The following is a 27,277-nucleotide window of genomic DNA, read 5'->3' as shown; positions in this document are numbered from 1 at the left end:
AAGCCTCATCCAGATTCTGCAGCTGTGCTTTCGGGGCCCTCTGTAAGCTGACCTCATTCTCGTCTCTCTGGCGGGAGTGCACCTCAGCCCACCCTTATCTATTTAGCAAACCTTTTCTCTGCTCTCATGATTCTGCACATACAACCCCTGACCAACATGAGGCATCTCTTGCCTCCCTGGCCCTCCAGCTCGCCTGCACTCCATCTGCTCCCTGTGTTTCCAGTGGACCCCTGTGTGAACCTCCACAACAGCACTTTCCAGCACGTGGCAGAGCTGTGCAGTGACTTTGTCTTCATTAATTTTGTGTCTCCAGCATTCAGTACAGAAGTTGGCACACATTAGAGGTGATGATAAAGTGTTTGTTGAATTCTTTTTCTCTCTCAGGGAACAGTGGGCAATGTACAGAAACAGATATATATTTCACAGTGAAAATGAACCAAAAAAAAAATTGTAACTCTGTAATTCTGCTGTAATGTTAAAGAAATGAAAGTCATCTATCCAATCATTATATTCTCACAATATACAATTTCATATAATATCAAGGATCTATTCAGTGTCCTTAGAACATGCTCTATCCTTTCTGTGTCTGGGCCTCTGGTCTTGGCACCCCTGACCTGGCATGTTTTCCTCTCCACATAAATATGACTCAGCTTTAAAAAGCCCTGCTTATATTTCCCTTCTTTATAAGGTCTTCCATAAAACCCCAGTCACCACAGACTTCTCTGAAATCTCAGGTGTAGCTGTGTGTCAAAGTATTACATTTCTGTATACCTGTCTTTCCCCACCAAGAGATTTCAGAAGGTTCCCACTGCCTAACCGTAAGCTAGGGATCCAGAACAAGAAACTCCTATATAGGAAGGAGATTATCCTAGAAAGGCTTCCAGTGCTCCAGATTTTAGCACTGAACTGTGAATTTTCATTTTATCCACTCAGTGAGACTCTGAGTTCTTTGAAGGTAGAGATCATATTATAGCTTCTTTTTATTCCCTGCTGTGCCTAGCAGAGGGTTGGACAGAAAGTATATACTTTACATATGCTTTGATTGATCTGAGGCCCAAAGTTTTACCTTTTTCATCCCAACTCCATCCTGTATCTGCAGAAGGAAGTCTAACGTCTGATCATCAGTGAAATATCCAGGAGTAGGCTGGCTGCAAATAAGGATAAAGTAAGCAATCAATAGTGAACAAGAAAAACAGGAAAACTAAGAACTCTCTCTCCCTTCTCTTGCACTGGCCCCAGATATAAGAATTGCAAGCAATTGTTCTGGACAATTTTTAGACATGGGAAAGTGGATCAAAACAGCAAACACAAGAAGGAACACACTGCAAACCTGCGCAGGCCTTGAAGTCTCAATGTCCAGTAAGGTGTCAGATTTTGCCCCCGAAGCAGCACAAGGCCTTGTCTGGTTGTAATCAGAAGGTTGCTGCAGTTGGAATCTGGTGCCTTCACCATCTGGAGTAGCTCAACACCATCACTGGGTTAAATAAGACCCCAACAGTTAGTCTCTGGCTTGAACGAGATTTCTGAGCCATTTATTTTGGCTTTTTCTCTCAGTATACATATACCTGTATACACTCTTACATTCATGCCCCACCATTATCTCATCAAGTGGGACACACTGTTGTTTCAGTTGAATCTCATTTTCTTGACCTTAGAAACCAAGGATCCCTAGAAAATTCCATACAAGTTCAAAAGGAACTCATAGGAAAAGTGCTACAGTGCAATATCTCTCACATTGGATACTCTGGGAAAGGCAACAGAGTCAAGGATAATCACAGGGAAGGCAGACAGAGATCTGGACAGGAGGCCAGAGGTTGCCAATGAGCTTGGGCAGCAGCCCATGGCATACACTTCGCTGAATTTGTTATTGCTCGGTGCCCCTGGGACTATTCTACTTAATACCTGTCAAATTCACCAAAACAACATGATACTGCCTTAAAAAATGCTAGAAAATGAATTGGAACTTCTGGTAGAAAAGAATGAAACAATTATTATCCAGGCTTGGGGTTAAATGAGTAAAATCCCCAGCATGTGACAAACTACATGCTTCTAGTTAAGAAATAAATAAAAATTAAAAAATAAGATTTCATGGACGCTATTCTCACTTCTGTCAAAATGCTGCTTCAACTAAGAGAAAAATACAGAAAAGAGTAGGTCAGATCCTTCAACACAGTTTTACAAACAGTTAGATAAGTCTATCTCCCTCCCCACTCTGACTCAGAGCCCTAAGTATCCTTCCTTGCATCCTACCTGAGGAGTGATCACACATGGTCACCAACACATAGATATCAACGCATTACGTTACCAAGAGAAGAAAATTTCTAACTCATGTTAACCAGATCAGAAGATAGTAAATTAAGATTAGCACTGTTTCCCCCAAACCTCTACCCACATATTCACCAGCCCAACCAAACTTAGAGACTCAAAGGCATGTGAGTTCACAGGACACCTCACTGTGACCAAGGACAGACATCTGCCCTACCTGTAAACATCAATGAGCTCAGAGAGGTTGATGGATCTTCGCTTTTCCCATTCTGGCTCTTCTATCTGCAGAGAAGGTGGTGAGCTGTCTCGATTTTGGGCCTGAACAAAAATGTCCCGCAGGGCGACAGCCTGTATATTTCCTAGCACCACAGGAAGAACCAACACTGAGAATTTGAATTTAACAGAACTGTCCCATGGTGAGGATCTGAGCAAGAGACACAGAGCCTGACCAGATGGGTCTAACAGAGCCCACCCAGACTGGACAACACAGAACAAGTGGGGAGGTGATTAAGTGGATGCTGGAAAAGAGTCTTCCCTTTTGAGGAGGCAGCAAAGGAAAGCAGAGTTAATACCCTGTGATAAGTAGGGGACAGTGAGAGACCCCTGCATTAGAAGGCTCTGGGAAGGCTGGTGTCAGGAGTTCCTGAGCTTTCAGCCTGTCTCATAAGGAAGACCCCATCACATATGCCAGTGGGGAACAGGAGCAAAAAGTAGCCTTGCATCTTACCAAAGCCAAACAGGATGTAGACAGCCCCGTTTGTTGTGATGTAAACCTGAGGACCAATCAGATTCCCAACTCCCACGATGTTGTACTTCACAGGTCGACCCACTGGACTTCCGGTCCGGCCGGACACCAGCAGAAAGCACAGATCTGGCTGAGGAAGTAAGAGAGAGGGGTAGAGTCAACAGAAGCCCTATCATTTCCTAATTAAATGGCTTCTCCGACAGTCGCTGCCTCCTCATTAGCCACAGGTTCAGAAACACTCCCCCAAGTTGGAAAGCACAAAGCCAAACCTGCTTCGCTTTATTTCCCTGCAAGTAAGCAAGTGAGGCAAATGTCCCATTGCCTCATTAAAGCCAGCAAAGGGCATCTTCAAAGCACCTCAGACAGTTTCTCTGAAGCAGAATTGTTGCTTGCGGAACAGTCTCCTGAGGCACAGAATTCTAGCCTACAGCTAAACATAGGATGGCTGGCCCCTGGGTCTTTACTTCAATACCAGAAATCCCCAGTAATATTTGGTTCCAGCTAGAGTTAATCCAGGCAGTGCTCTCCCATCAGAACACTGGATATCTGGCCTGGACACCATCAACTTCATTCTCAAAGAGAGATCAACAAACTTTTTCTGTGAAGGGCCAAATTTTAGGCTTTGCCAGCTAGATGATCTCTGTAGCAACTATTCTACTCTGCTGTTCTAGTGTGAAAGCCATCATAAACAACACATAAATGAATGGGTGTGAGTATGTTCCAATAAAGCTCTATTTACAAAAACAAGTAGTGGGTCAAATTTAACCTACAGGCCACAGTGGCCAACTTCAGCTCTAGAGGATTTTCTTCTGGGGATAGAGTCACCAGTTAAATACGAGGATTTTACTGATATCTTGACTTCAGTAAAGCTTTTGACAAAGTTTATCATCATGAACTCTCTGGACAAGATAAAGAAATGTGCTTTGCCGTGTACCAGGAAAAGGTACTTATGGGATCAATAACAACCTAGAGGGAGGTTTTTAGAGGAATGTCGTAGCACTCTGCCATTGCCCCATTCCTATTAAACATTCCTATCAAAGACTTGAAAGGAATAGAGTTCAAGTTTATCACAAAGCTGAGAAGGATAGCTAATATGGCATCAGACAAACTCAAAATTCAAAAAACCTTAGGCTGGAAGATGAGTCAAAATCTGCCAGAGGAAAAAAAAAAAAACTGGTCTATTAATAATTAAACATTTAAAAAGATACAGGCATTTTAACTGATTACAAACAAAAAGCAAATCTTAGAAAAAATATTATGATCTTTGGCTGCAAAAACAGAAATACAGAGTCTATATCAAAATAAGCAACAATTCCCTTAGGTTGATACATTGGTTATACTACAAATAAAATGCTGTTTTTAGATATAAGTACCACATTTTAAAAGAGATTTGGACAAACTAGAATGCAAAGGGAAAGAAATCAAGAAAAAGAGGGGTCTGGACTTCCTGGTTGCGTGAGGAACAGTATAAGAAATGGGGATATTTAGCCTTGAGTAGCAAGCTTACACGGACTAGGCTAATGGTTAAACGGCTTTCCTATAGAAAGGAGATTAGACTCATTCAGAGTAGTTCTATGGGAATGAAGCTGGAACAATGAGTGGAAGCTATGAGAAAGCAGATTTCTTTCTGCTTAGGATAGAATTTTCTGGAGCTGGCCCAAAAATGAAATGGACTGCCTCACAAATTCGTGTTATTCCATCAGCCTGAGTACGCCAGAGAGTGGGGTGCCAATATGCCTGTAATGCTGAACCACAGATCATAGCATGGTGCGAGAAAGTTAACCGAATGGTCTTCAAGGTCCCTTCCCACTAATGTTCTAGACCTTATCAGTTCCTCTAATCAAAAACCAGGTCCAGTTCTCCAAGCCCACTTCACTCTAAACCCAGATCAACAAATGCAATCACTCTAAGTCACAGACTTAGGTTTCCTTCCTTGTGAAGAGTCTTCCATCTCAGAAGCTTATGCAGGTTCCTGGGGTCCCTTGTTGCTGGTAGAGAAGTCAAAAGAGGTCAGTACAAGGATGAAGCTGCTGCGCTATATACCTAGTGCCTCCATAAGATTTTCCTAGAACTGTCTACCACTTTTCAAGCAGAACTGCGACTATGCCCTAGCTGTACCCTATTGTGAAAATTCTGTAGGGCAAAAAAGGCAATACACTGGGTAGAGACCAACACAAAGGGCACAGAGTAAGAGTGGGCAAGAAGCCGCTTCCTCCGGTAGAGACCTCCTTACTATGGAGGGTCCCCAACGGCCTGAGCCACTCTCCTGCCAACCACCACCAGCTAATAAGCGGCCAGACGGGACAGTTAGACCGATTTCTAAATTCAATCACGACACAAAAACTTGTTCAGTGGCTTGCTGTGCCTCCCCATATGTTCCCCTTCAGAGAATTGCTCCCTGAGGTAAGTAATAATTCAAATTTTCCCTAGTCACCAATCTCTTTATTCATAATAATTAGGATAAAAAAGATTACATGAATAATTCCTGAATCCTTGGTTCGGGTCCACTTTGAGACCAACTTGCTAGCTAAAGAAAACGAACATAAAGTACCCTTAAAGCTTAAAACCCTTAAAACTAAGTAGGCTTCAGAAATTTAGCTCATTCTGGATCTTGCCTTTATCTTGCAAATGTAAGGGAGAGTTTAGTGTGCTAGAGCAGTGCTCCTCAAAACTCATGACTGACGGGGCACTCTGAGTTTTGGGGACTCTTGGCAAAAAGCCACAAAATCTTAACAGATTTCATTCCATTCTGCATAATTTTACCTGCAGAATTTACAACTCTACTCCATATAGGCAATACAAAGATCACAACAGCAAACACAAGGTCTATTAAAATTAAAATAGGTTGGCCGGGCGCGGTGGCTCAAGCCTGTAATCCCAGCACTTTGGGAGGCCGAGACGGGCGGATCACAAGGTCAGGAGATCGAGACCATCCTGGCTAACCTGGTGAAACCCCGTCTCTACTAAAAAATACAAAAAAGTAGCCGGGCGAGGTGGCGGGCGCCTGTAGTCCCAGCTACTCTGGGGGCTGAGTCAGGAGAATGGCGTGAACCCGGGAGGCGGAGCTTGCAGTGAGCTGAGATCGGGCCACTGCACTCCAGCCTGGGCGACAGAGCGAGACTCCGTCTCAAAAAAAAAAAAAAAAAAAAAAAAATTAAAATAGGTTATCAAATGAGGCAAAATTAGCCATATCCACATTTTTCCATAAACATTCTTTGCCAATTGACTCTTTTGTGCCCAAGCATTTCCTTGGCAGACATACTAGGAAGTCTGAGAAAAAGTCTTTAACAAAAGCTCTGAAAAACGCTTCCAGAATAAAAACTTAAAATCGAGAAAATCCTGCTCATTAATGTATTCCTGCCTGTGATTTGGAGGAAAGATCTACTCTTATTTTACCTGTGTGCAGAGTAACCAGTACACTGAAGTTCCTGCAAATCACAAGTTAGGACCATAATTCAAGGGCCACTGTCCTGGATCAAAGTCTGCCTTATCACAGCCTAGATTACAACACTCCTTTCTTTGGTCATTGTTGTTATTATTGCTTGACTTAGATTTTTTTCCTACGTATCTTTTATGAACTTTGTACCAGCCTGTTCTATTGTTTTATAATTGACATAAAAATGTACATATATAATATAGGAAAACTAAAAATACATATACACAGTAAAACGTAGGCACTGCTCTAGGCACTTTAAATATGTTAGCTCTTATTTTCATAACAATGATATAAGTAGATATAACATGCCCTTTTTACATATGAAGAAACCAGAGCTTGGACAGGCTCCATGGCTTGCCCAAGGCTGCAAAGATATAAAGTGGTAAAGGTGGAATTCACATACAGACCTACCTGACTCTAAAGCTCCACTACACCCTAGTCCATGGAGCCATGAGGCTGCCAGAGAAAATGGGTTCATAATGGTCATATATTCACTTAACCTCACAAAGAGAATTTACTTAAACCCTTGTAAAAAGAACATTTCAAGCAGTATTTATAATAGCAACACTAGGAGCTGAGACAACTAAAATAGAAGCATTCCCTATAAGAAACAAAAACCATTTAATAGAGATCATACCTGCAATTCCCCAATGGCCAGAACTACAAGGTCTCGAACACCATCTTCATCCAAGTCTGGCAGCACCACAACTGGGGCAGCTAAGGTACCATTAGACAAGTAGTTTGGGTTCAAAGTCCAAATGGCTTTCCCTAAGGAAGGACACATAGGCTGGTCACTATGACAGCTTCTTGCCTCTGGAAAAGGCAGATGCCATGTTCCCAGGCCAGAAAAGAAAGACGCAATGGGCTGAACAACAGACAGCAACTCCTGCCTACTTACTGCCTTTCGTTTTTGTCTTACTGAGGAGGAGGGGCCAGGGAGTGTGATCTGAATCCTCAGGTATCTGGCTAACAAATCCATGCAATAATTTCCCACCTAGATCCTTTTAGATCAAATGGAGGTGCTAAATCCTTTCCAACAAAGAAGGGCTCACTTGCCTGGGGTGAGGGAACGAATCTGTTAGAGATTATAACAACTACTAAGGAAACATCTAGGAGCAGCCGACCAGACCACTCTGCTTCCTTCCCCCACACATAAGTAAGCACCACAGCATCACAGGAAGTTTTCCAGATGGCTTCAGTTCTACAGTTAACTCAAATCCCAGTTTTTTTCACTCAGAAGCACCCCGCAACCAAACTCCAACCTCTAAACCTGGGAAGGATGTTATTTATTCCGCTCCATGTGAGCACACGGCCCAGCAGTACCAAGCCTATGGGCCGTATACTTAGGATTCTGTAAGAACCTTCAGGACATGTGATTCTTTTTCATTCCCTTTGTCATGTATGTCTGAATGCAGTAAGAAGCTAAAAGGCTAGTCAACAAGCCTCAACAAACCTTTATTTCTTCACTGACGTATTTTTTTAAGTAGGTTTTTTTTTTTTTTTTTTTTTTTGAGACGGAGTCTCGTCGCCTGGGCTGGAGTGCAGTGGCCGGATCTCAGCTCACTAAAAGCTCTGCCTCCTGGGTTTACGCCATTCTCCTGCCTCAGCCTCCCGAATAGCTGGGACTACAGGCGCCCGCCACCTCGCCCGGCTAGTTTTTTGTATTTTTTTAGTAGAGACGGGGTTTCACTGTGTTAGCCAGGATGGTCTCGATCTCCTGACCTCGTGATCCGCCCGCCTCGGCCTCCCAAAGTGCTGGGATTACAGGCTTGAGCCACCGCGCCCGGCCTTTTTAAGTAGTTAATGCCCAAGTTTACACATGGATCCCATGTACATCAAATATGAAGAATCAAAGTTCAGTTGTCTTTTGTACAAAGAACAGAGTCAGGAGACTATTTACACACCAAAGGCCTCAGGGTAGTTTCTGTTTGGGTAATTCAGTTCCAGCCCCATCCTATCACCAAACAGGTTGAACCATGGATCTGTTTACTCAAAGTGCCCAAACCTTTTCTCTCATTTCTCTTAATAACCATATTCCAGAGCAGTAAATCAGACATTCCACCATGTGAGAGTAAAAAGGTCCCCTACCCAACAGATGATTCTAATCCAAAATTATGGCTCGTAGCAGCAAAGTTCTTTTGTGATCAATGGTATTTACCTGACGTAGCATTGAATGCACTGAGCATTTTGTGTGTCCCCGTCACAAGGCAGACGGTTTCAGCCAAGCTTCCTGGCATCAGCTCCAAACATGTGATATCTCGAGCCTCCTCAGGGAGAAGACTAGACCACAGTGTGCTGCCATTCATCCCCGAAAGGCACACAAGATTAGCAGCTGGCCTTGAGCCACCTAAAAGCACACAAGAGAGATAAAAAAGGAAAGCAGGCAGAGGAGATAAGAGGCAGAGATGAACTAGAGGCCACAAAACTCCAAGTGGATGGTGGTAAGGCAGCAACCACACTTGTGTATTCAGCTCCCTCCCACACTTCTGGCAGCAAGGTGTGAACACAGAATGCCTGTCATCTTTGCTCAACACGCTTCTCATGTAAGACAAGAGCTGCGGCCTCCTCTACACTGTCGAATGCATCTCCACTTTTGCACCTTTCCCAACACTTCTCTTTACATGTCTGCCACCTTGGCCCCAACTAAATGGTGATATCCTTAAGGAGAAAGACTGTCTCACTAATGTCTGCACCTATAGCAACCAACTGTTTGCCTTATAAGAGACAGGAGCAAATTCGAGAATATGAAAAAGTAGTTAAGAACAAAAAACCAGTAGGAAAAGATATGCTCGGAAACATGAGACTGATCTAGAATGTGTGCAGAGCAGGGAGCAAAATACCTGAATTCTAATCATCACTAACAAATGCTTCCTGAGAGTAGAAAAATTAAAAAATAATAATAATAAACTTGAAGATTACATATAGCAATGATGAGTGGGTCTTGCTAGTCTAGAGTTGTACAGAATCAATTGATTTGGTCCCAGTCAGGAAAAAATATTTGGGAAGACCTAATACCTAGGTCCAAGGACAGCTAGTAAGGGATTAGAGTAGCCATGCCCTTAGTAAATAAGCCTTTATGTCACTTAATTACTACATCAGACATCAGACTCAGAACTTTCTCCCTTGTCAGTTTCACATGCATTCTCAGGACAGGGATACATGACTCATTTCATACAGTTCCCACTTTCAGCAACAACTAATACAGAAAAGGAAACAAAACTTTTAGAGCTTCCTTCTATCTATTCCTCAGTACGACTAATTAATTATACAACCTAAAAACGAGTGACCAACTATGGTTGGCTGTTTCAGACCTTGTTGCCAGAAGATATATATGACAAACAGGGGTGGTATATGGTAACTTCCAGGCTTCTCAAAGGTGCTAGGATCCCTATCCTGTGCAGTTCTCCCTACTGGAGGAACCTACTCCATCCTACAATGCTCTAGCTCATCTTTTCCCAGGTGGTGATGCGTTACCCCTTCCTGCTAGACCATGACTCCTCGAGGCTGAGGCCAGGCTGCTCTTGTTCGGCAGTCTGTGTGTAATCAGCAGAACTCTAGAGAAGGTGCACAGTGGCTGCCACACAGTCAGCATCAACACACAGTTGCTGAATGAAGGAACAAGTGAATAGACCAAAAACTTAATTCCTCTGTGTCCAGTGGCACAGAGCTTTGTGGGTTATGGGCACAGCAGCTTGGCATGAGGGTCAAGGACATGAACTCCAGAGCCAGACTCCTTGGATCTGAATCCCCAGCTCCACCATTTACCAGCGGCAGGACTTTGGGCAAGTTCTTTAACCTCATGGTGTCTCACCTTCCTCGTGTGCAAAAGGGGAATAATAATGAGTCTACCTCACAGGACTGTGTGGAGGGATAAATTCCTTCATACGTTACGTGCTGACAATAGTGTGTCAACACATAGAAAGCACCATATGTTCGCTATATCCTTATTTGCACAGTCTGTGGCCAAATCAGCCTGGTCCATATTGTGTCCAAACCCACGGCCTTGCCATTATGAGTCTTGATATGAAGCAAACCACGTAAGATACCAAATGACTAAAAACATCTCTAAATCTTAGTAGATGGGGAAGATTTTAACTTCAGAAGTCACGGGCAGGAAAAGCGTAATCAAGTTTTGATTGCACGGAAATCTACTCCTAGGCTAGAGATGCTCTCTATAGCAGATCTCCACCCAGACTGCTTTCACATCTCACGTGGGCCTCAGAAAGCCACCCCTACTAATGTAAGAGATGTAGTTTAGAATTCTCTAAAACACACCTAGACGTGTATTCCAAGGCCTAGATGACTTAAAAGCAGTCACTAGGGCACCCTCAACATCAAACTAGGTCCCTGCATCAGCTCACAGCCTGCAGTTTGACTCCACTGTAGTGGAGACTGCAGGACCAACCAAAAGCCTTGTGTACTTAGGCTGAAATCAGAACATTTTTCTTTTTCTACAGCTGACATGTGTAAAAGCTGGGATCCCAGAAACAGCACCCTAAATTAGGGTAGGTTGTGGACGGTTTCATAAGGAGACTATTCACAAAGATGTGGCCAGCGTGTAGAAACACCACAAGTTATAGTGCAGACCCTCAGAACTGTTAGGCTCCCCCACAAAGACACAAGGAGAGGATGCAATTACTGGAATCCAGAAAAGCAAAGTCCTATAGGAGGGCCACCTTGAAACGAGCTGTGACCCAGGGTCAAGGCTGTAGCAGCCATCCTGCGGTGACCCCGGCGAGGAGGGAGCCAGGGGAGTGAATACCTCCTCTCACACTCTTCCTCCCCTCCCATTCCTGAGCTGTGTTCCCCATTGAAAGCAGACCAGCAGGCAAGGAAGCCTGTTGATACCATCCATACAGCTCAGCTTCCCCATGCAGAGAGCAGGATGGACAGCAGGTCTACAAGCGTAAACTGAAGGGGGAAAGGAAAACACCTGGCCAACAGGTATGTGTGTAAAGATGTGTAAGTCTATGAACAAAACTTTTCTGCCAGGAATAGGAAGGTAGCATAAAGTCAATGTTCACTATAATCTAAGAAGCAATGGAAAACCAGGAGAAAACCCATGAAACCCGAGGACTAAACACTGTTCATTGCAAAGTGTGTGAGCAAGTCGCTTCCTCTCTGCATCGCAGTTTCTTCACTGGCCTGGTCACGACTCAAAATTCCTTCCAGCTATAATTCCTTCTGATTTTTTAGACTGAGCTTTATTTATATGTGGAAGCTTTCCTATGAGGGTTTTCATGTATGCCAGAACCACGGTTAACTTTCTGTTCACTGCAGATCCTTCTGCAGTACCACTTGGGACACAGCTCTGATGTTTTCTCCTAGCTGACGGTATCCCTGTAGCAGTCTTGAAAAGACACGTCTCTTACCTACTGCACTCCCGTTCCTTGACATCACAAAGGAGAGAAGCACATCACGCAGGCCATCTCCATTCACATCAGCCAATTCCAATGGAGACAGGTCCCCACCTGTTATACACATAAAAAAACAAAAAGGTCCTGAGCAAGTTACCACAAACCAGTTCTCTGTTGCCAGTAGCTCTATAAACACCAGGCAGACTCCAGTTCCTTGACTAGGTACAGTAGACACACCTCTCCCTACTCCCTGCTCCCCTCACCCCGGCTAAGTGCATCGAAAAGTCCTGCACACTGTATGTACAACAAACATAAGACAACTCTAAAAGGCGGAGAGAAAGAAGTAGACCAGCTAGGGACTGCAAGACCCAAGGAATGACAAGGTGATGAGTCCCCTGGGTTTTCTTTTGGCCTCATAATACCCAGATAGGGTGCTGGAAAAGCCAGCAACCCAAAAACACCACAGGTACAGACAAAAAAAGCCCCAGATAAGGCTGGCTTCCCTAGCCAAAAGCCCAGGAAAGGTGCAGTCCAGCAAGACAGGAAAGTTTTAGATAATAACTGTCCTACTCCAACCAAACACCCCAGATAAAATTATGGGCCCAGCTCCACCCACCCATATAGCAAAGGCTGAACGTGGAGCTGGGCTCCCATCCTCTCCTGGATGTAACAAGGCGCCCCACCACCACCACCACCATCAGGGTCATGTCAGAGAAAGCCAGGTGGGGCCCAGGACTGTCATCCTCACCGAGCAGGACCAAAGGAGTTCCACCCCAACTAGCATCAACAAGGCAGCCCTCTCCCTCCTCTCCACAGGGGTGGTGTCAGCAGAGGCCTCGTGTGGAGTCTGGACTTCCATCCCCCGACCACCCAACAGTGTGGACTCCAAGGATGCCCACACAATTTGGAGAGAACTCACACACTGCTAGTGGAAGTGTAAATTGGTACAACCACGTTGGAAAATAATTTAACATAAACTACTAATAATGAACATGCACACACCCTGTGGTATGATCCAGCAATTTTACTCCCAGGTTTATGCCTTAGAGAAATTCTTATACACTGCAATAGAAAACACACACAAAAATGTTCTTAGCAGCATCACTTATTTATTAAAAAAAAAAAAAAAAAAAAAAAAAGGACTGGAAGCATTACTTAAAGGTTCATCAACAGTAAAATGGATAAATCATGGGATATTCACACCATGGAAAATTAGACAGTAGTGAAAATGAATAAATTCCAGGTATAATGTGTCAATATAGATGAATCTCAATAAATTGTTTTCAGAAAATTAAGTGGCACAAAAAAGCAGGTCACGGGCTGGGTGCAGTGGCTCACACCTATAAATCCAGCACTTTGGGAGGCCGAGGCAGGCGGATCATCTGAGGTCAGGAGTTCAAGATCAGCCTGGCCAAAATGGCGAAACCCCGTCTCTACTGAAAATACAAAAATTAGCCAGGCGTGGTGGCGAGCTCCTGTAATCCCGGCTACATGGGAGGCTAAGGCATGAAAATCCCTTGAACTCAGGAGGCGAAGTCTCAGCAGTGAGCTGAGATTGTGCCACTGCACTCCAGCCTGGGTGACAGAGCAAGACTCTGTCACAAAAAAAAAAAAAAAGCAGTTCACAGAAGACTGCATGATTAAATTCATGTAAAATTTAAAACCCGGCACATTGACATGGTTAAACTTTACAGAAAAAGGAATAATCAACAAAAAATTCAGGATAGCAGAGGCCTTTGGTGGGCAGAGGAGGATGTGGTCAGGAGGGACACACAAGAGATTGTGAAGGTCTCAATGATGTTCTATTTCTAAAGCTGGGTGGCAGACACACCAACAATCTGTCACCTTTAGACTGTATATAAATATATGTAAATTAAACTTGCCTTCAGAGAAACTGAAGATGAGAACACAGAACTTGTCAGAAGCTAATCCAACTGGGCTCAGAGAAGTGGCAGAGATAAACATTTCTAGATCAACAGGATGCAGGGTCTGAGGAGAGCCTAATCCAGTTCACAAGAGACAGGACTACTCAACACAGGTGAGACGTAAGTCCCATTCTAGAGCAAGAGGTTTTAAAGAAGCCTGCTCCAAAAGGAGACAGAATAGCTGGAATTACTCAGACAGCACCACCCTAACCATGAGGAGCAAGAAAGAAAAGGTAGCAACTATCTTTTACAGGAAATGAAATTATTTTATCATTTAAATTAGATCAGGCCTCTATAATCAACGAATGTCGAAGGGTTCTACAGGAGCCCTATACCTGGTGCAGCCAGGCCTTGAACCTTGCTTTTCTCTGTAAATAGCCTTTCCTACAGCTTTGCATTCCCCCGATACAGTGCTGGCTCCACAGCAGGAACCCAGCAAACCAGCCCCGTCCTCTCTGGGTCGAATAAAGACCAATGCCGACAGACACACAGAGCAGTGATTCCCAGGTTTTTGGAGGTGTTTGTTTTCTTTCAAATCTTAATCTCCTTGCCACCTCCACACAGCGGGGAGGGCAGGGTGGGGAATGCCACATGACACATATTAAGTTTTCAGATTTAGAGGAAAATTTAAATGTAATGAGAGATAGCATGAAGTTTCACAGGATTAGGGCTGAAGATTCTGCAGCTCACCTCCCTGGGAGCCCAAATGGCGGCTCCAGGTGCTGTGCAGATCTCTGGGAGGACAGGGGATCAGGAAAGCACACAGGAGCACCAGGATCATTGAGATCCCCAAAGTCAGCAGGAAGACAGATGTGCGCACATATGACACCAAGGAGGAGGCTGCCTTCTGTTCCAGGCCCCCAAGGGGTTCTGAGGGGTAGCCCTCCGTGGTGACTTCCGAAAGATGTGGCTTTGCAGCCTCTGCAACCTCGGCATCTGAGTCGGGTTCTGGCGCTTCTCCCAAAGGACTCTTCCCATTTTTGACCCCTCCATTCTTCTGCAAGTTAAGCACCAGATCGTCTTCACTCTCGTCACTGTCAGCCTGGGTGAGGGGATCATACTCCCCTAGGTCTGGACTCTTCTTCCCTGAAAAGACAGAAAAACAGAGAGTCAAGGAGAACTGGGGAGGAGACACCCTCACCAAATATATGGCATCTATAAATACCCAGGAGAACACAGAAAACTAAAACAAAAAAATCCAGGTTTACATCAAGTCTGAACCTTGGTGGCTATCTGTAAAACAAGCCAGCGAAGCAGGGGTTAGGAATGGAGGGAGAAACAAAAGCACAGTGCTCCAGGATCACTGCCTGCATGAGTTGAAGACAACGGAAAAGGAGGCAGAAGTTAGCAAATTTAAAATGTCTTCAGTTTAAAAAGAAAGCTCTCTTAATGTGTTCGAATCTTACTCAAGAAAAAGACCATGGCTCCGTGTCAACTCTCCATGTGCCTAATGTGCATATTGCCTCAGATTTTCTTACATCTGTGACGTCCTAATCTTTCCTGGTAAACTTTTAGAACAATTATTCTCCATACGCTGCTTCTCACAGCCCAATATCTGTGGCTTCCCAACTGTTTCTATGGAAACAACTTAGAAAGTTGAACACTGAATGTTCATCTGAAGATGTATTGAAATCTCACTTCTAAGAACCATCCTGTGATTTGAAGGCCCTTTCAGTATATCTTTTAGTAAATAGTGTTTACCCCCAAAAACTGCTCTTCTGAGCAAGCATTCTGGGAGGGGTGGTGATCTAGCTGGAATACAGAGGTAGGGGACTTGCCTTGAGGCTGCTTTGCACGGCAAGCACTTTGTTTTTACTTAGCCTGCAGTGTTGATTTGGGATAGATGAGACAGAAATTACAGAAAGGCCTAGGCACACCTTCTCCCAAGCCACTCACCCCTTGGCCTCACTGCCAATGACTGAATGATTTTATGCCTTTACTTCATGTTACCACCAAGTAACAACCAAGAAAATGTTTCTTTTGGGGAGACTTTATCTGGTAATCTATCACTAATGTAAACTCTATCATTAAATCTTTTGTTCAGAGGAAATATTAAAAATAAAAAACACATAACCCAGCTAATTAAAAAGAGGAAAAGAATAATTACTAATGCTAGTGTCTACCTCTGGGTCACCTTGGCCTTGGTGATGTCATTTCATACATTATATCTCAGTTTGTTCAATTAATAAAATGAAAGAATAAAACACTATATGGAGACCAGATTGTTGCAGGAAGTCAGGGACCCCGAATGGAGAGACCTGCTGGAACCGCGGCAGAAGAACATAAATTGTGAAGATTTCATGGACATTTATCAATTCCCAAAATTAATACTTTTATAATTTCTTATGCCTGTCTTTACTGCAATCTCTGATCATAAATTGTGAAGATTTCATGGACATTTATCCCTTCCCTAATAATACTCTTATAATTTCTTATGTCTGTCTTTACTTTAATCTCTTAATCCCATTATCTTCATAAACTGAGAATGTACATCACCTCAGGACCACTACTGTACAAACTGATTGTAAAACATGTATGTTTGAACAATATGAAATCGGTGCACCTTGAAAAAGAACAGAATAACAGCAATTCTCACGGAACAAGGGAAGATAACCAACTGCCTGCGGGGTTGGGCAGAATAGAGTCATATTTTTCTTCTTGCAGAGAGCCTAAAAAACGGACGTGCAAGTAGGGAAGATATTGCTGAACTACTTTCCCAGCAAGGAATACCGTGGGGAAGGAATGCATTCCTTGGGGGAGGGCTATAAATGGCCGCTCTGGGAGTGTCTGTCTTACGTGGTTGAGATAAGGACTGAAACACGCCCTGGTCTCCCGCAGTACCCTCAGGCTTACTAGGATGGGGAAATTCCAGCCTGGTAATTTTTGGTCAGACTGGTTCTCTGCTCTCCAACCCTGTTTTCTGTTAAGACGTTTATCAAGACAATACATGCACAGCGGGACATACACCCTCATGAGTAATTCTAATTTTGCCTTTGCCTTGTGATCTTTATTGCCCTTTGAAGCACGTGATCTTTGTGACCTACTCCCTGTTCATACACCCCTTTCCCTTTTAAAATCCCTAATAAAAATGTGCTGGTTTTGCGGCTCAGGGGACATTACGGACCTACTGATATGTGATGTTACCCCCAGAGGCCCAGCTATAAAATCCCTCTCTTTGTACTCTTTCTCTTTATTTCTCAGACCGGCTACACTTAGGGAAAATAGAAAGAACCTACGTTGAAATACTGGTGGCTGGTTTCTCCAATACCAGATGTTGGAAGTAAAACTTGTGGTGTTAAAGTTTAGTATTTGGTACATTAAAAAAACAATAAATTTTAGATTTTTTAAAATGAACATTCCACAGAATTATAACATTAAGTACTTTCAAAAAAAATCCAAAGAAAATACTGAATAATCTGTCATCCTAATAACTAGAAATTATTTCCATTTATTTTTATTTTCAAAGCTACACACTTTGCCCAATAAATATTATATTTGATTTTTAAAAGGCACAAATTACAAGAAAATAAATCAGTTATTAGAAACTTAATTCAAAATAGTACTTTCAGAATATGCATGGGGTCAGTAGAGGTTCCAGATAATCTCCTACAATTTGTATTTCTACTCCATGAACCAAATTATTTGGTAAATTAGGGCACACCATTCCCTAACCATCCCAGATAACTCTATACATAATAATTTGCACACAGAGCCATGGGTTGTTAGAATAATATTAACTCTAATGCTTTTTAAAGTGATTGTTTTTGTTTTGTTTTTTAGCTAAAATACACCTGACATGATAAACAAAATGTGATATGTACATACCACGGAATATTATTCAGCTCTAAAAAGGAAGGAACTGCTGACACTTGCTACAAAATGGATGAACCTTGAGGACATTATGCTAAGTGAAATGAGCCATGCACAAAAAGACAATACTGTGTGATTCCACTTATATGAGTTATCTAGAGTAGTCACATTCACAGAAACAGAAAGTAGAATGGTTGTTGCCTAGGTCTGGAGGTAGAAGGAAAAGTTGTTACTGAATAAGTATGGAGTTTCAGTTTTACAAGATGAAAAAGTACTAGAGATGAGGTGCATATACAGTTAATACTGAACTGTACACTTAAAATGGTTAAGATAGTAAATTTTATGGTGTATGTATTTTTTGACAATTTAAAATGTTTATATGTATCTGAAAAACAGGAAAGCACACACAGAGTTCTCAACTCTAGAGTCACTTAAGAAAGCACAGCAAGAGACCTTAAAGATCACATAATCCATCCCCACCCCATCCCAAACTTACAACTAGCTACTTACAAAGACCTACCAACCAGTCACTTAGCAAACACCTGAATGTAACCTGTATTAGGGCTACACTGACCTCTAATTTAGAAAAAAATTCTTTACACTGATTCCAGAATTTTTTTCTGGGAAGTTGCCAATTATCTACCCCAGTTTTAATCTCTGGGATCCCTCTTTCACATGCAAGTCCTTCAAACATTCAAAGGTATCAGTCACAAGAGACATATGATATGGTATTTAAGAGCTCAATTCTTCACAATCAAACATCAAGCCAAATCCTGGCTATATCTCTTATGAACTATGTGGTCTCAAATTTCTTAACTTTATTGAGCATCAATTTCCCTATTTATGAAATGGAATAATTATTCTTTTTAGCTCATACGATTGTGATGAGAATCCAATAAGATAATATATGTGTGGTTCTCAGTGCCTGGCTTATAGTCACACAACAAATTTTAGCTTCTATTATTATCATTGCCATCACTGGTGCTGGCATTGTATCTCCCAGTGCCCTCCCCCACTCTTCTCATCTCCAAGTCAAACACCTCCACCTCTCTCAACCCATGACTTGAAGAAGCATTGTTTCAGGTGTCCTCAACATCCTGGTCATTCTCCTCTGGACACAATGTGATACGTCTGTGCTTTTTAAAGTATGGTTCCTGGAACTGGATACAATCCTAGGTACAGTCTGACCAGAGAAAGGGAGGGCAGACCTATTTCCTATCTACTCCAGATAGCAAACAACAGTTCAATTTCTATAATGTAAGATCTTGATAGCTTTCTTGGCATTCACATCACATACTGATTCAATTAAAACTCCCAAGCATTTTGAACACATGCTTAAGCCACCCTATAATTGTGCAATTGGATTTTTAGCACCAAGTGAAAAATTTAGCATCGACATCAAATTCAATCTTGCTAGTCAGTCTCCACCCTGCAAGAAACGTATCGGGCTAAAACAGCACCTTTGTCAAAGTGAAATCATTAATAAAATGCTGCCCAGCAAAACAATTTAAAGGAAATTCACTTTTCTCATGCTATGTACTATCACAGGCAGGCAGGAAGAGAAGCATATGCTCCAGGAACTTATAAAATCTGTAAGAAATTTATAAAACAATTTGCAAGCATTCCTTGAGAAAAAAGCTGCTGTCAAATTGGTCTGTTTAGCAAGATTACATGCTTCTAGTTAACGATGGCAAAAGTGGGCATTTCTGTCACATTCTCTTCCTAAAACCAGGAAGACAAATAAAGAAAAATAAAAATAGAACACAAAATAGGAAACAGTCGCATTCCCAAACCACAAGTTATGAACCAAATGCACTGAAACTTGTACTCAGCTGAGAAAGCTCAGCAAGAGCAGGCAAATACATCTTGTGGATATATATTGCACATATATTGCAGATCTTCAGCAATGAGCCGAGTTCACAGAATTAATAATCATGACAACAATAAGATGATGATGATGATAATGACGATGACAACTGGAAGTGTATTGAGTGCCTACTGTCCCAGGCACTGATCCAAGCATTTTGCATGTGTTAATTCATTTAATCCTCACATCAACCTCATATGGTAGATATTATTATTATTATCCCCCATTTTATCAACAAGAAAAATAAAATATAGAGAGGTAAGATGGCTGAGATCACAGAACTAGCCAAAAGAAAAGCCAGGATTCAAACCCAGGCATCTGACTGCAGAGTCTACTTGTTGTTCTAACCAACAAGTTATACTACCTCCCTTGTTCCACAAATACAGCCAAACCAGTAATTGCTTGCTTGGAAAGACAAAGTCTGGGGTCACAGAAGCACCAATGAGCCCCATTCGACACCACAGAGTCAAAGGGAAGTAGGACCGAAGGAGGAAAAGCACAAGCTGACATCGTCACAAAAAGCACACTGTCAGGAAGGCAGGTTCGAAAAGTCACCGGGCATAATCACTCTGACTACGCCCAGTCAGGAGACAGAAGCCAAGCAGTAGTTCAAAGAGGACAAGTTTAACATAAAAAATTACTAAGCAAAGACAGGAGAGTAAACATAAAGATGGGAAGAGAACTCTAAAAGGTCCCCTAGGACTGAGAGACAATATCCAAGGCAGGACAAACGATATTTAAAAGGGCTCACACCCGCTTTCACAGATCAGTCAACAAAGGTGAATTTGGAGTTCACAGGCAATAAATTGATAACTGGCACAACAAAGTCAGTGAAGGAAACGCCAAACCAGCACCCTACAGTCCTGTGAAAAGCCTCGTCCTAGCCAGGATAGAGACATCCACACAGGAAGCGTGCTGGTGGGGAGCCAGCTGACTTAACAGGCCTGGATTACATTCTTGCTTCCAACTGCCCTACATCACCCCTCTGGCAATAGCCAGGCTGTCAAACAACTGCCCCATTTAAATGTGAGTAATAACCAGAAAGGAGCCATGTTTAGTACTCATTCCACAAGATACCACAAAGCTCTATGAATATTCAAGAAAGAAGTAACAATGAAACATAGCAAACAATTAGCTGAAGAACAAATGCTGGACAAATCACACCACAAGACGGAAGAAATAATGAACATATACTTCCCCACAGAGTCTGGGAAATTTAGGAAAATCGTCTTCTCTGAAATAAGCACTCAGGAAAACACTGGAAAAAATAACAAACCAATTTGAGAAAAGAAATCCTTATTGGAATCAGCTAAAGGAACAGATATTGCTGAAAACAGAGTCAGAGACATAAAGAACAGACTAGTGAAAATCAAGCAAAATGAAATGGAAATAACTACAGCTGGCAGTTCTGAACACTTATCCTACACTCTTCCAAGCCCTTTTAATGTCTTATCTCAGGCCAGGGGTGCTGGCTCACGCCTGTAATCCCAGCACTTTGCGAGGCCAAGGCGAGGGATCACTTCAGGCCAGGACTTCAAGACCAGCCTGGCCAACATGGCAAGACCCTGTGTCTACTGAAAATACAAAAATTAGCCACGTGTGGTGGCAGGCGCCTGTAACCCCAGCTACTCAGGAGGCTGAGGCATTAAAATTGTTTGAACCTGGGGAGGTGGAGGTTAGAGTGAGTTGAGACCGTGCCACTGCACTCCAGCCTGAGTGACAGAGCAAGACTTCATCTCAAAAAAAAAATTCTTATCTCAGCAAATCTTCATAACAACTGTGTGAGGTAGACACATTACTGTCTTCACTTTCAAGACAAGGAAGCTGAGGCTTTGAAGTTTAAGTTAAGCGGATATGGTTTGGCTCTGTGTCCCCACCCAAATCTCAACTTGAATTGTACTCCCATAATTCCCATGTGTTGTGGGAGGGACCCAGTGGGAGATAATGGAATCATGGGGGCAGTTTCTCCCATACTGTTCTCATGGTAGTGAATAAGTCTCACGAGATCTGATGGTTTTGTAAGGGGAACCCTGTTTTGCTTGGTTCTCATTCTCTCTCTTGCCACCACCATGTAAGATGTGCCTTTTACCTTCCACCATGATTGTGAGGCCTCCCTAGGCACATGGAACTGTAAGTCCATTAAATCTCTTTCTTTTGTAAATTGCCTCGTCTCAAGTATGTCTTTATTAGTAGTGCGAAAACAGACTAACACATTGGCCCATAGTTAAACAGCAAGTGATAGGTAACAATTCAAAACCAGTCTGGCCTCAAAGTCTGTACTGGCTACATATGATCCCAAGGAAAAAAGTCAAGGCTTTTTAAAAAGACTAGAAACAACGTGATAGATACTGACAACAAAGGTGAGCCAATATATGCATGACGGAAGAGGATAACAGAAAAGAAAATACCAAAAGCAGTATTTTAAAGAATTGCAAAAAAAAAGTTCCTACAATAAAGACCTAAAACTGCAGAATAATGAGTACACAGAGTCCCAAGAAAAACTGATTCAGAAGAATCAATACTGAAATACATCCTAGTAAAGGCGCAGGACTTCAAGGACAAAGAAGGAATCCTATGAGCAGCCAGGCCAAAGGAAAAAGAATCAAGTCACTACTGACGGGAACAAAAATCAGGCAAAGATTTCTCCATAGTCACACACACTATTAAAAGATGGTGGAGCAATATCTCAAAAGTCCTCAGAGAAAGAACATGCAATTTGATGTCCAAGCATTCTGACCCAGCCAGGATATCGCCGAAATATAAAGACAAGCACACAAGTGCTCAGAGTTATCATACTCCTGTGCTTTCTTTACATTACAGAAGACTAGGGGCCAGTTCTTGGCCAGCCTTTTCAGAGGAATAAATACTTTTATACTAATTTTTTTTCAGATAGTGCAAAAACAAACTTCAGCTTAAGGATTACCGACTGCAAGTTTTTATTACAGAAGTCTTAAATAATTTTTTTTTCTATTTACAGAAAGACAATAAGAGAGAGTGAAGGAAAAGAAGTCCGCCAACTTGCCTTAAGTCCTACTCAGGCTGAGGAGCTAGGCATCAAATCCAGCTTCCAAGTCCAAGACACTTAACACTCACTCGCTTCCTTGCTACTTTCAGCCAGCACCCAAATTTTTAATGAATGAAAGGTTTTCAAAGAATAAGGGAGAGGGCACTGATTTCACAGCAAATCATTGTAAGTGAGCTTTCCACAGCTATTGTTTTTCCTCTTAGGAAGACTAAAGATGCTGTTTAAATATAATAGGATTTCCAAAATGGTAGAGAGGAAAACACAAATAGGAAAGTGATGCAATTATACCATGCCCAAATGTTTTCAGGAAATATACTAAAACATACACTATTCTATAACATATATGATACTATAGCATACACTCTACTGTACATATACTATACAATACACTCTACTGCAACTAAAGGTAAATAATTCATATCATGGGTTAGTTTATCCAAGGGCATATAATGACTCTAAGTTACACAAATAAAACAAATCATAAAAAATCATTTTGCTCTGATATTCCCTCCAGTGTTTGACCTTCAAACTATAAAATGGCCTAAGGAAAAAAATACATATATACTTAGGAGACAAGCTGTCCTACTGGCTTTATGAATGTCATATTGGCCTTCTGCTACTGAATAACCTCATTTTACGCATGTGAGCCAAACATCTTTCCTTCCTGAGCTTAGCGAAACTGCTCTTTTCTAACAAGGCTGCTGAGATCTGTCAAGAGCTCACTATTACATCAAGCCTTCCTTCAGGTATCACATTCATAAATGAGCATGGTGCTGATGACAACAGCTAACACTTACTGACTAATTAACGTATGTCAGAGGTTACTAGATCTCCTAAGTACATCCATGTCCTTTACTATTTCAGATAACCCTAGGAGGTAAATATGTAGTAGAATGTGTGGCATAGAGTGAATGTTCCATAATAATGTTATTGTTACAGATGAGGAAACTAAAGCTTAAAGAGATTAAGTAACTAATTAAGTAAAGACTGGATTTGAATCCGAGCCTGTTTCATGCTCTCAGCCACCATTCCATCCTGACGTCCTCACACATGAAAACAGTAGGGATGTTGGGGCTTGGCACAGTGGCTCACGCCTGTAAACCCAGCACTTTGGGAGGCCAAGGCAGGTGATCACCTGAGGTCGGGAGTTAGCGACCAGCCTGACCAACATGGAGAAACCCCGTCTCTACTAAAAATACAAAATTAGCCGGGTGTTGTGGAGCATGCCTGTAATCCCAGCTACTCGGGAGGCTGAGGCAGGAGAATTGCTTGAACCCAGAAGGCGGAGGTTGCCGTGAACCGAGATCACGCCATTGCACTCCAGCCTGGGCAAGAAGAGCGAAACTCCATCTCAAAAACAAAAACAAAAAAGAAAACAGTGAGGATGTTAACTACAGGAACATAACACAGTAGCCCAAACAGGACAGCAGTCTCAGAACCCCAATTACAGGGGAGTCAAAAAAAGCTATATGAAAACAACTTGTACCTAATGCAAAAACTAAAAATAGTATTTAGGGTGGAGGCAAGAAAGGGCAAGAAGACGAGGAAAAGTGCAAGTGGTTTTATTTTCTTAAAACCCACATCACATGAAAGAACGCATGCCTACTATATCTGGGCCTAAAAAGGTATCAAGCATGTCTCAGGGTTCAGGGCCAAGCTGCCTGCCAAACAGGCTCAGGGACTGGGCTACGGGAACCCCAACCAGTTCCTACAACTAATACTCCAGGGAGTAATAACACCACAGCCTTGGGGCATAAGAACACAAAAGAGCTCAAGAGTTGCTAAAGCAAGATTTTCCCGCATTCTCATTCTTAGAGAATAACAATGACCTACACTGAAATAAAAATTTTTAAAAAAAAGGACCCTAAAAGAAAAAAAGAAATAAAGCTAAATGTGTCTGACATCTTATTACCCCTCTGGGAGGATATCATTCTACACTAAGGATATACAAGGCTACTCTCTTCAAAGTAAAAAATTAATCCTGCAGGTAAAGGGCCATGTCTCTCATTTAATTCCAGTGTTATGTACACATTCCAAGACAGATACTATCAGTGTTCCTTCCAATGTTCCAATGAGCCCATAAAAAAAAAAAAATCTGTCTGAGGTCATGAAGTCTGGGGACAGAAATGCAAATTAATATCCAACCCAGTGTCATCCAAATGGCAAGGTTCACTTCAGGGTAGCAAACTGGAAGCTCCTTGAGAACAAGGACCCTGTAATCCCCCTGCAATCTCAAACCAGCTATTCACCCAACACCCAAAGAGCCCTCTCTAGAGATAACAGTGAAAGCAACTGCTTTTCCCTCTAATACAAATTATCAGCAAACAAATGTTTATAGTTTAATGCTTAAAACTTATTTAGATAGAACCATCAGTTTTTCTGAAGCCTAATGTTTAAAATTTACTTGGGTGGAATAAATACATTTTTATTAAAATATCAAGTTTCTAACAGTACAATCCTACTCTGGAGGTTCAGGAAGGAAAAAAAAAAAAAAAAGAAAGGAAAAAAAACTTGGAGCTGCTGCCCGAAGTACTGAATCAGCTCTAGAAGTTGTCATCACCCCTAACGCTGCCTTAAAGAAGATTCCATACATTATCTTCAACTTATAGGTGCCAAATCATTTCCCATGCTTAATCTCGGCAGCTGGAGACCTACCAAGTGGAATCAAAAGTTCAGGATTTAGAGTGAAAAGACCCCTGACGTTCAAGGCCGAGCTTTCCCAATACTTGAGAGACCTGGGACAATTCAATTAGCCAAATAACTCTCATTTTGTCTTCTGTAAACTAGGAAGGGACGTAAACACCTGTCCCACCTGCCTCATGGATGCTTCGCTGCTGTCATTAGGTAGAGGGGATGATCCACAGAGGGCCACTCGCCGTCCCGCCGCCCCCGCCCAGGTCCAGCCAAGACAGAAGGCGCCGGAGTCCCCGCGGTGCCCGGTCCGCGGCGCTCGGGAAGGATGCTCCTCTCACTAGCCTCCCCTCGGGACAGCGGCGACCGGCGTTCTGACACTCCCCGCCACAACACCTGCTCGGCGCCCTCTCCTCGCGCGTCTCCGCGTTCGCCCGGCGCCCGCGACCCCTGCCCCGCTGGACGCCCCTCTCGCCCCCTGGTGGCACAGGAACCCCAGCCCCCAGGGACTGCACCCTCCTCGCCACTGGGCGCCTGCAGCTGTGTCTCGGTTGAGGCCAAGGCCCGACCGGCCTCACCCCAGAGCCTCGCCTCCCCTTATTCCAACACTGGCGGGGACAGGGTGGTCGCAAGGTTGCGACTCCTTACCCGGGAGCTTGAGCGCCCTGGACAGCACGGTCGCCATGGCGGAGGCCCCGGTGCGCGTGCGCACGCCCGGGTTCTGCCGGGAAGCGTAGTTCCGGGCGGGCGGTGCGCCGGGCTGGCACCGGGAAAGGTGAGACCCGCTTGCTGGGGACAGAGCCGAGGGAAGCCAAGCCCGAGTACAAGCTCCGCAGGCTTTTCTTCCACCCTACCTGTGCAGGTCACCTCACCATTCTGAGTCTCACTTGCCTTGTCAGTGAAATGGGGAGAAAATACCCCGTAAGCTTGCAGTGAAAATGATTCGAACGAGATATTTAAGGAGGTGTGGATTGTGCAATGTACGTGGGCTTTGAAATCAGGCAGACTGGATTTGAATCCTGCTTGCATCACTTACTAGCTGGGCCATCTTGGGCAAGTCCCTTGGGGCATCTGAGCTGCAGCTGCTTTTTTTAAATTAAAGGCATACTACATACTTCTGAGGCTTGCAGTGAGAATTAAATGATATGACCTGTTTAAAACACACAGCACACAGTAGGCACCTAGTAAGAGTGTTTCTATTATGCTTCTTAGGTAGAGGTTGAAGTTTCCTATTAGCTGGAACCCTCATTTCTTGCTCCCAGTTCTTTACAGGTGTCTACTCAGCATCCTACGCTGCAGCTTCTAGTTGAAGGGTGTAGAAGGAGCAACTGACTATGTACACACATCCAATAGATGCAGCATCTCCAGCTCCTCAGATATCAATGCTTGACCTTTAAGGCATCTCCACACTCCCCATAATCACCCCAGCTTTGCCCGAATGACTTTTGCCGGGAGGCCGATGCCCAGGAATCCCTCCTTCCTTGGCTCTCTGAGTTTTCCCCCACTTTGTCTTCCTTGTCCCTCTGGAAATCTCTTTCATCCCTCCACAACTTTTTTCCATTTGAATATAGGAACTTCAGCTTAGAATAGTATTTCCCAAATTTAATGTACTTTTTTTCAATTAAAGAAAAAAAATCAAAGCAGCTGCCAAATGAATCAGGATCCTTACTTTTACATAGAGAATACCTGTGAGTTCCTCTCTAGCTACCGAGTGGAATGTGAATACCTTTGTTGCCCAAACACCCACTGAGGTCACTGCGGAAAATGCAAACACCACCCGGGCCCTCTCTGCCTTCTGAACTTGGCTTGCCTCAGGACCAGGCACAGTGGTGTAGAAGGAAGAACTGACTTGCTGCTGTCCCACAAGCAAGAGATCAGCATTTTAGTGCAGGGATGCTAATACTATGTTATCTTAGAACTGGAACAGATCCTAGAGGCCATCTAGTCCCACTCTCCTTGTTTTATTTAAGAGAAAGCTGAGAAATAGAAAGGTAATGTAACTTCTGAGGGTCACAACAAAAGCTCCAAGATAATCTCATTTGCAGGCTGCCTAATTCCCGTGAGAAACTGCAGACAGGACTATCCTGTGGGAGTAATCTGAGAGTCTCCAGCAATCAGTCTCACCTCCTTTCTTCCCACGGGAAAAAAAAAAAAATGTCATTGTCTCTGATAGAGCACAGGCTCTGGAGCCAGGAGCCAGGCCTGCGGAGATCAAA

The 27,277-nt window shown here is 43.1% G+C and overlaps 1 protein-coding gene across 1 annotated transcript in view; it reads right to left on the bottom strand.

Moving 5' to 3' along the window:
• FAM234B (family with sequence similarity 234 member B) overlaps positions 1-25,952 on the bottom strand; it is a 37,385-nt gene extending 11,433 nt beyond the window's left edge. The window contains exons 1-9 of the mRNA XM_003906028.5: positions 25,710-25,952; positions 14,419-14,814; positions 11,819-11,917; positions 8,605-8,793; positions 7,084-7,214; positions 2,993-3,140; positions 2,483-2,624; positions 1,331-1,474; positions 1,067-1,148 (exon numbers count right to left, since the gene is read on the bottom strand). Coding sequence (XP_003906077.2) covers positions 1,067-1,148; positions 1,331-1,474; positions 2,483-2,624; positions 2,993-3,140; positions 7,084-7,214; positions 8,605-8,793; positions 11,819-11,917; positions 14,419-14,814; positions 25,710-25,746 — 1,368 coding nt within the window. The 5' untranslated portion in view covers positions 25,747-25,952. The remainder of the gene's footprint in view (positions 1-1,066; positions 1,149-1,330; positions 1,475-2,482; positions 2,625-2,992; positions 3,141-7,083; positions 7,215-8,604; positions 8,794-11,818; positions 11,918-14,418; positions 14,815-25,709) is intronic.
• Positions 25,953-27,277: the final 1,325 nt, after the last annotated feature.

This window comes from Papio anubis, chromosome 9, assembly GCF_008728515.1.
Source record: "Papio anubis isolate 15944 chromosome 9, Panubis1.0, whole genome shotgun sequence".
Lineage (NCBI taxonomy): Eukaryota > Metazoa > Chordata > Mammalia > Primates > Cercopithecidae > Papio > Papio anubis.
Note: the sequence above shows the minus strand (reverse complement) of the source record. Positions and strands in the feature narration are given on the sequence as shown.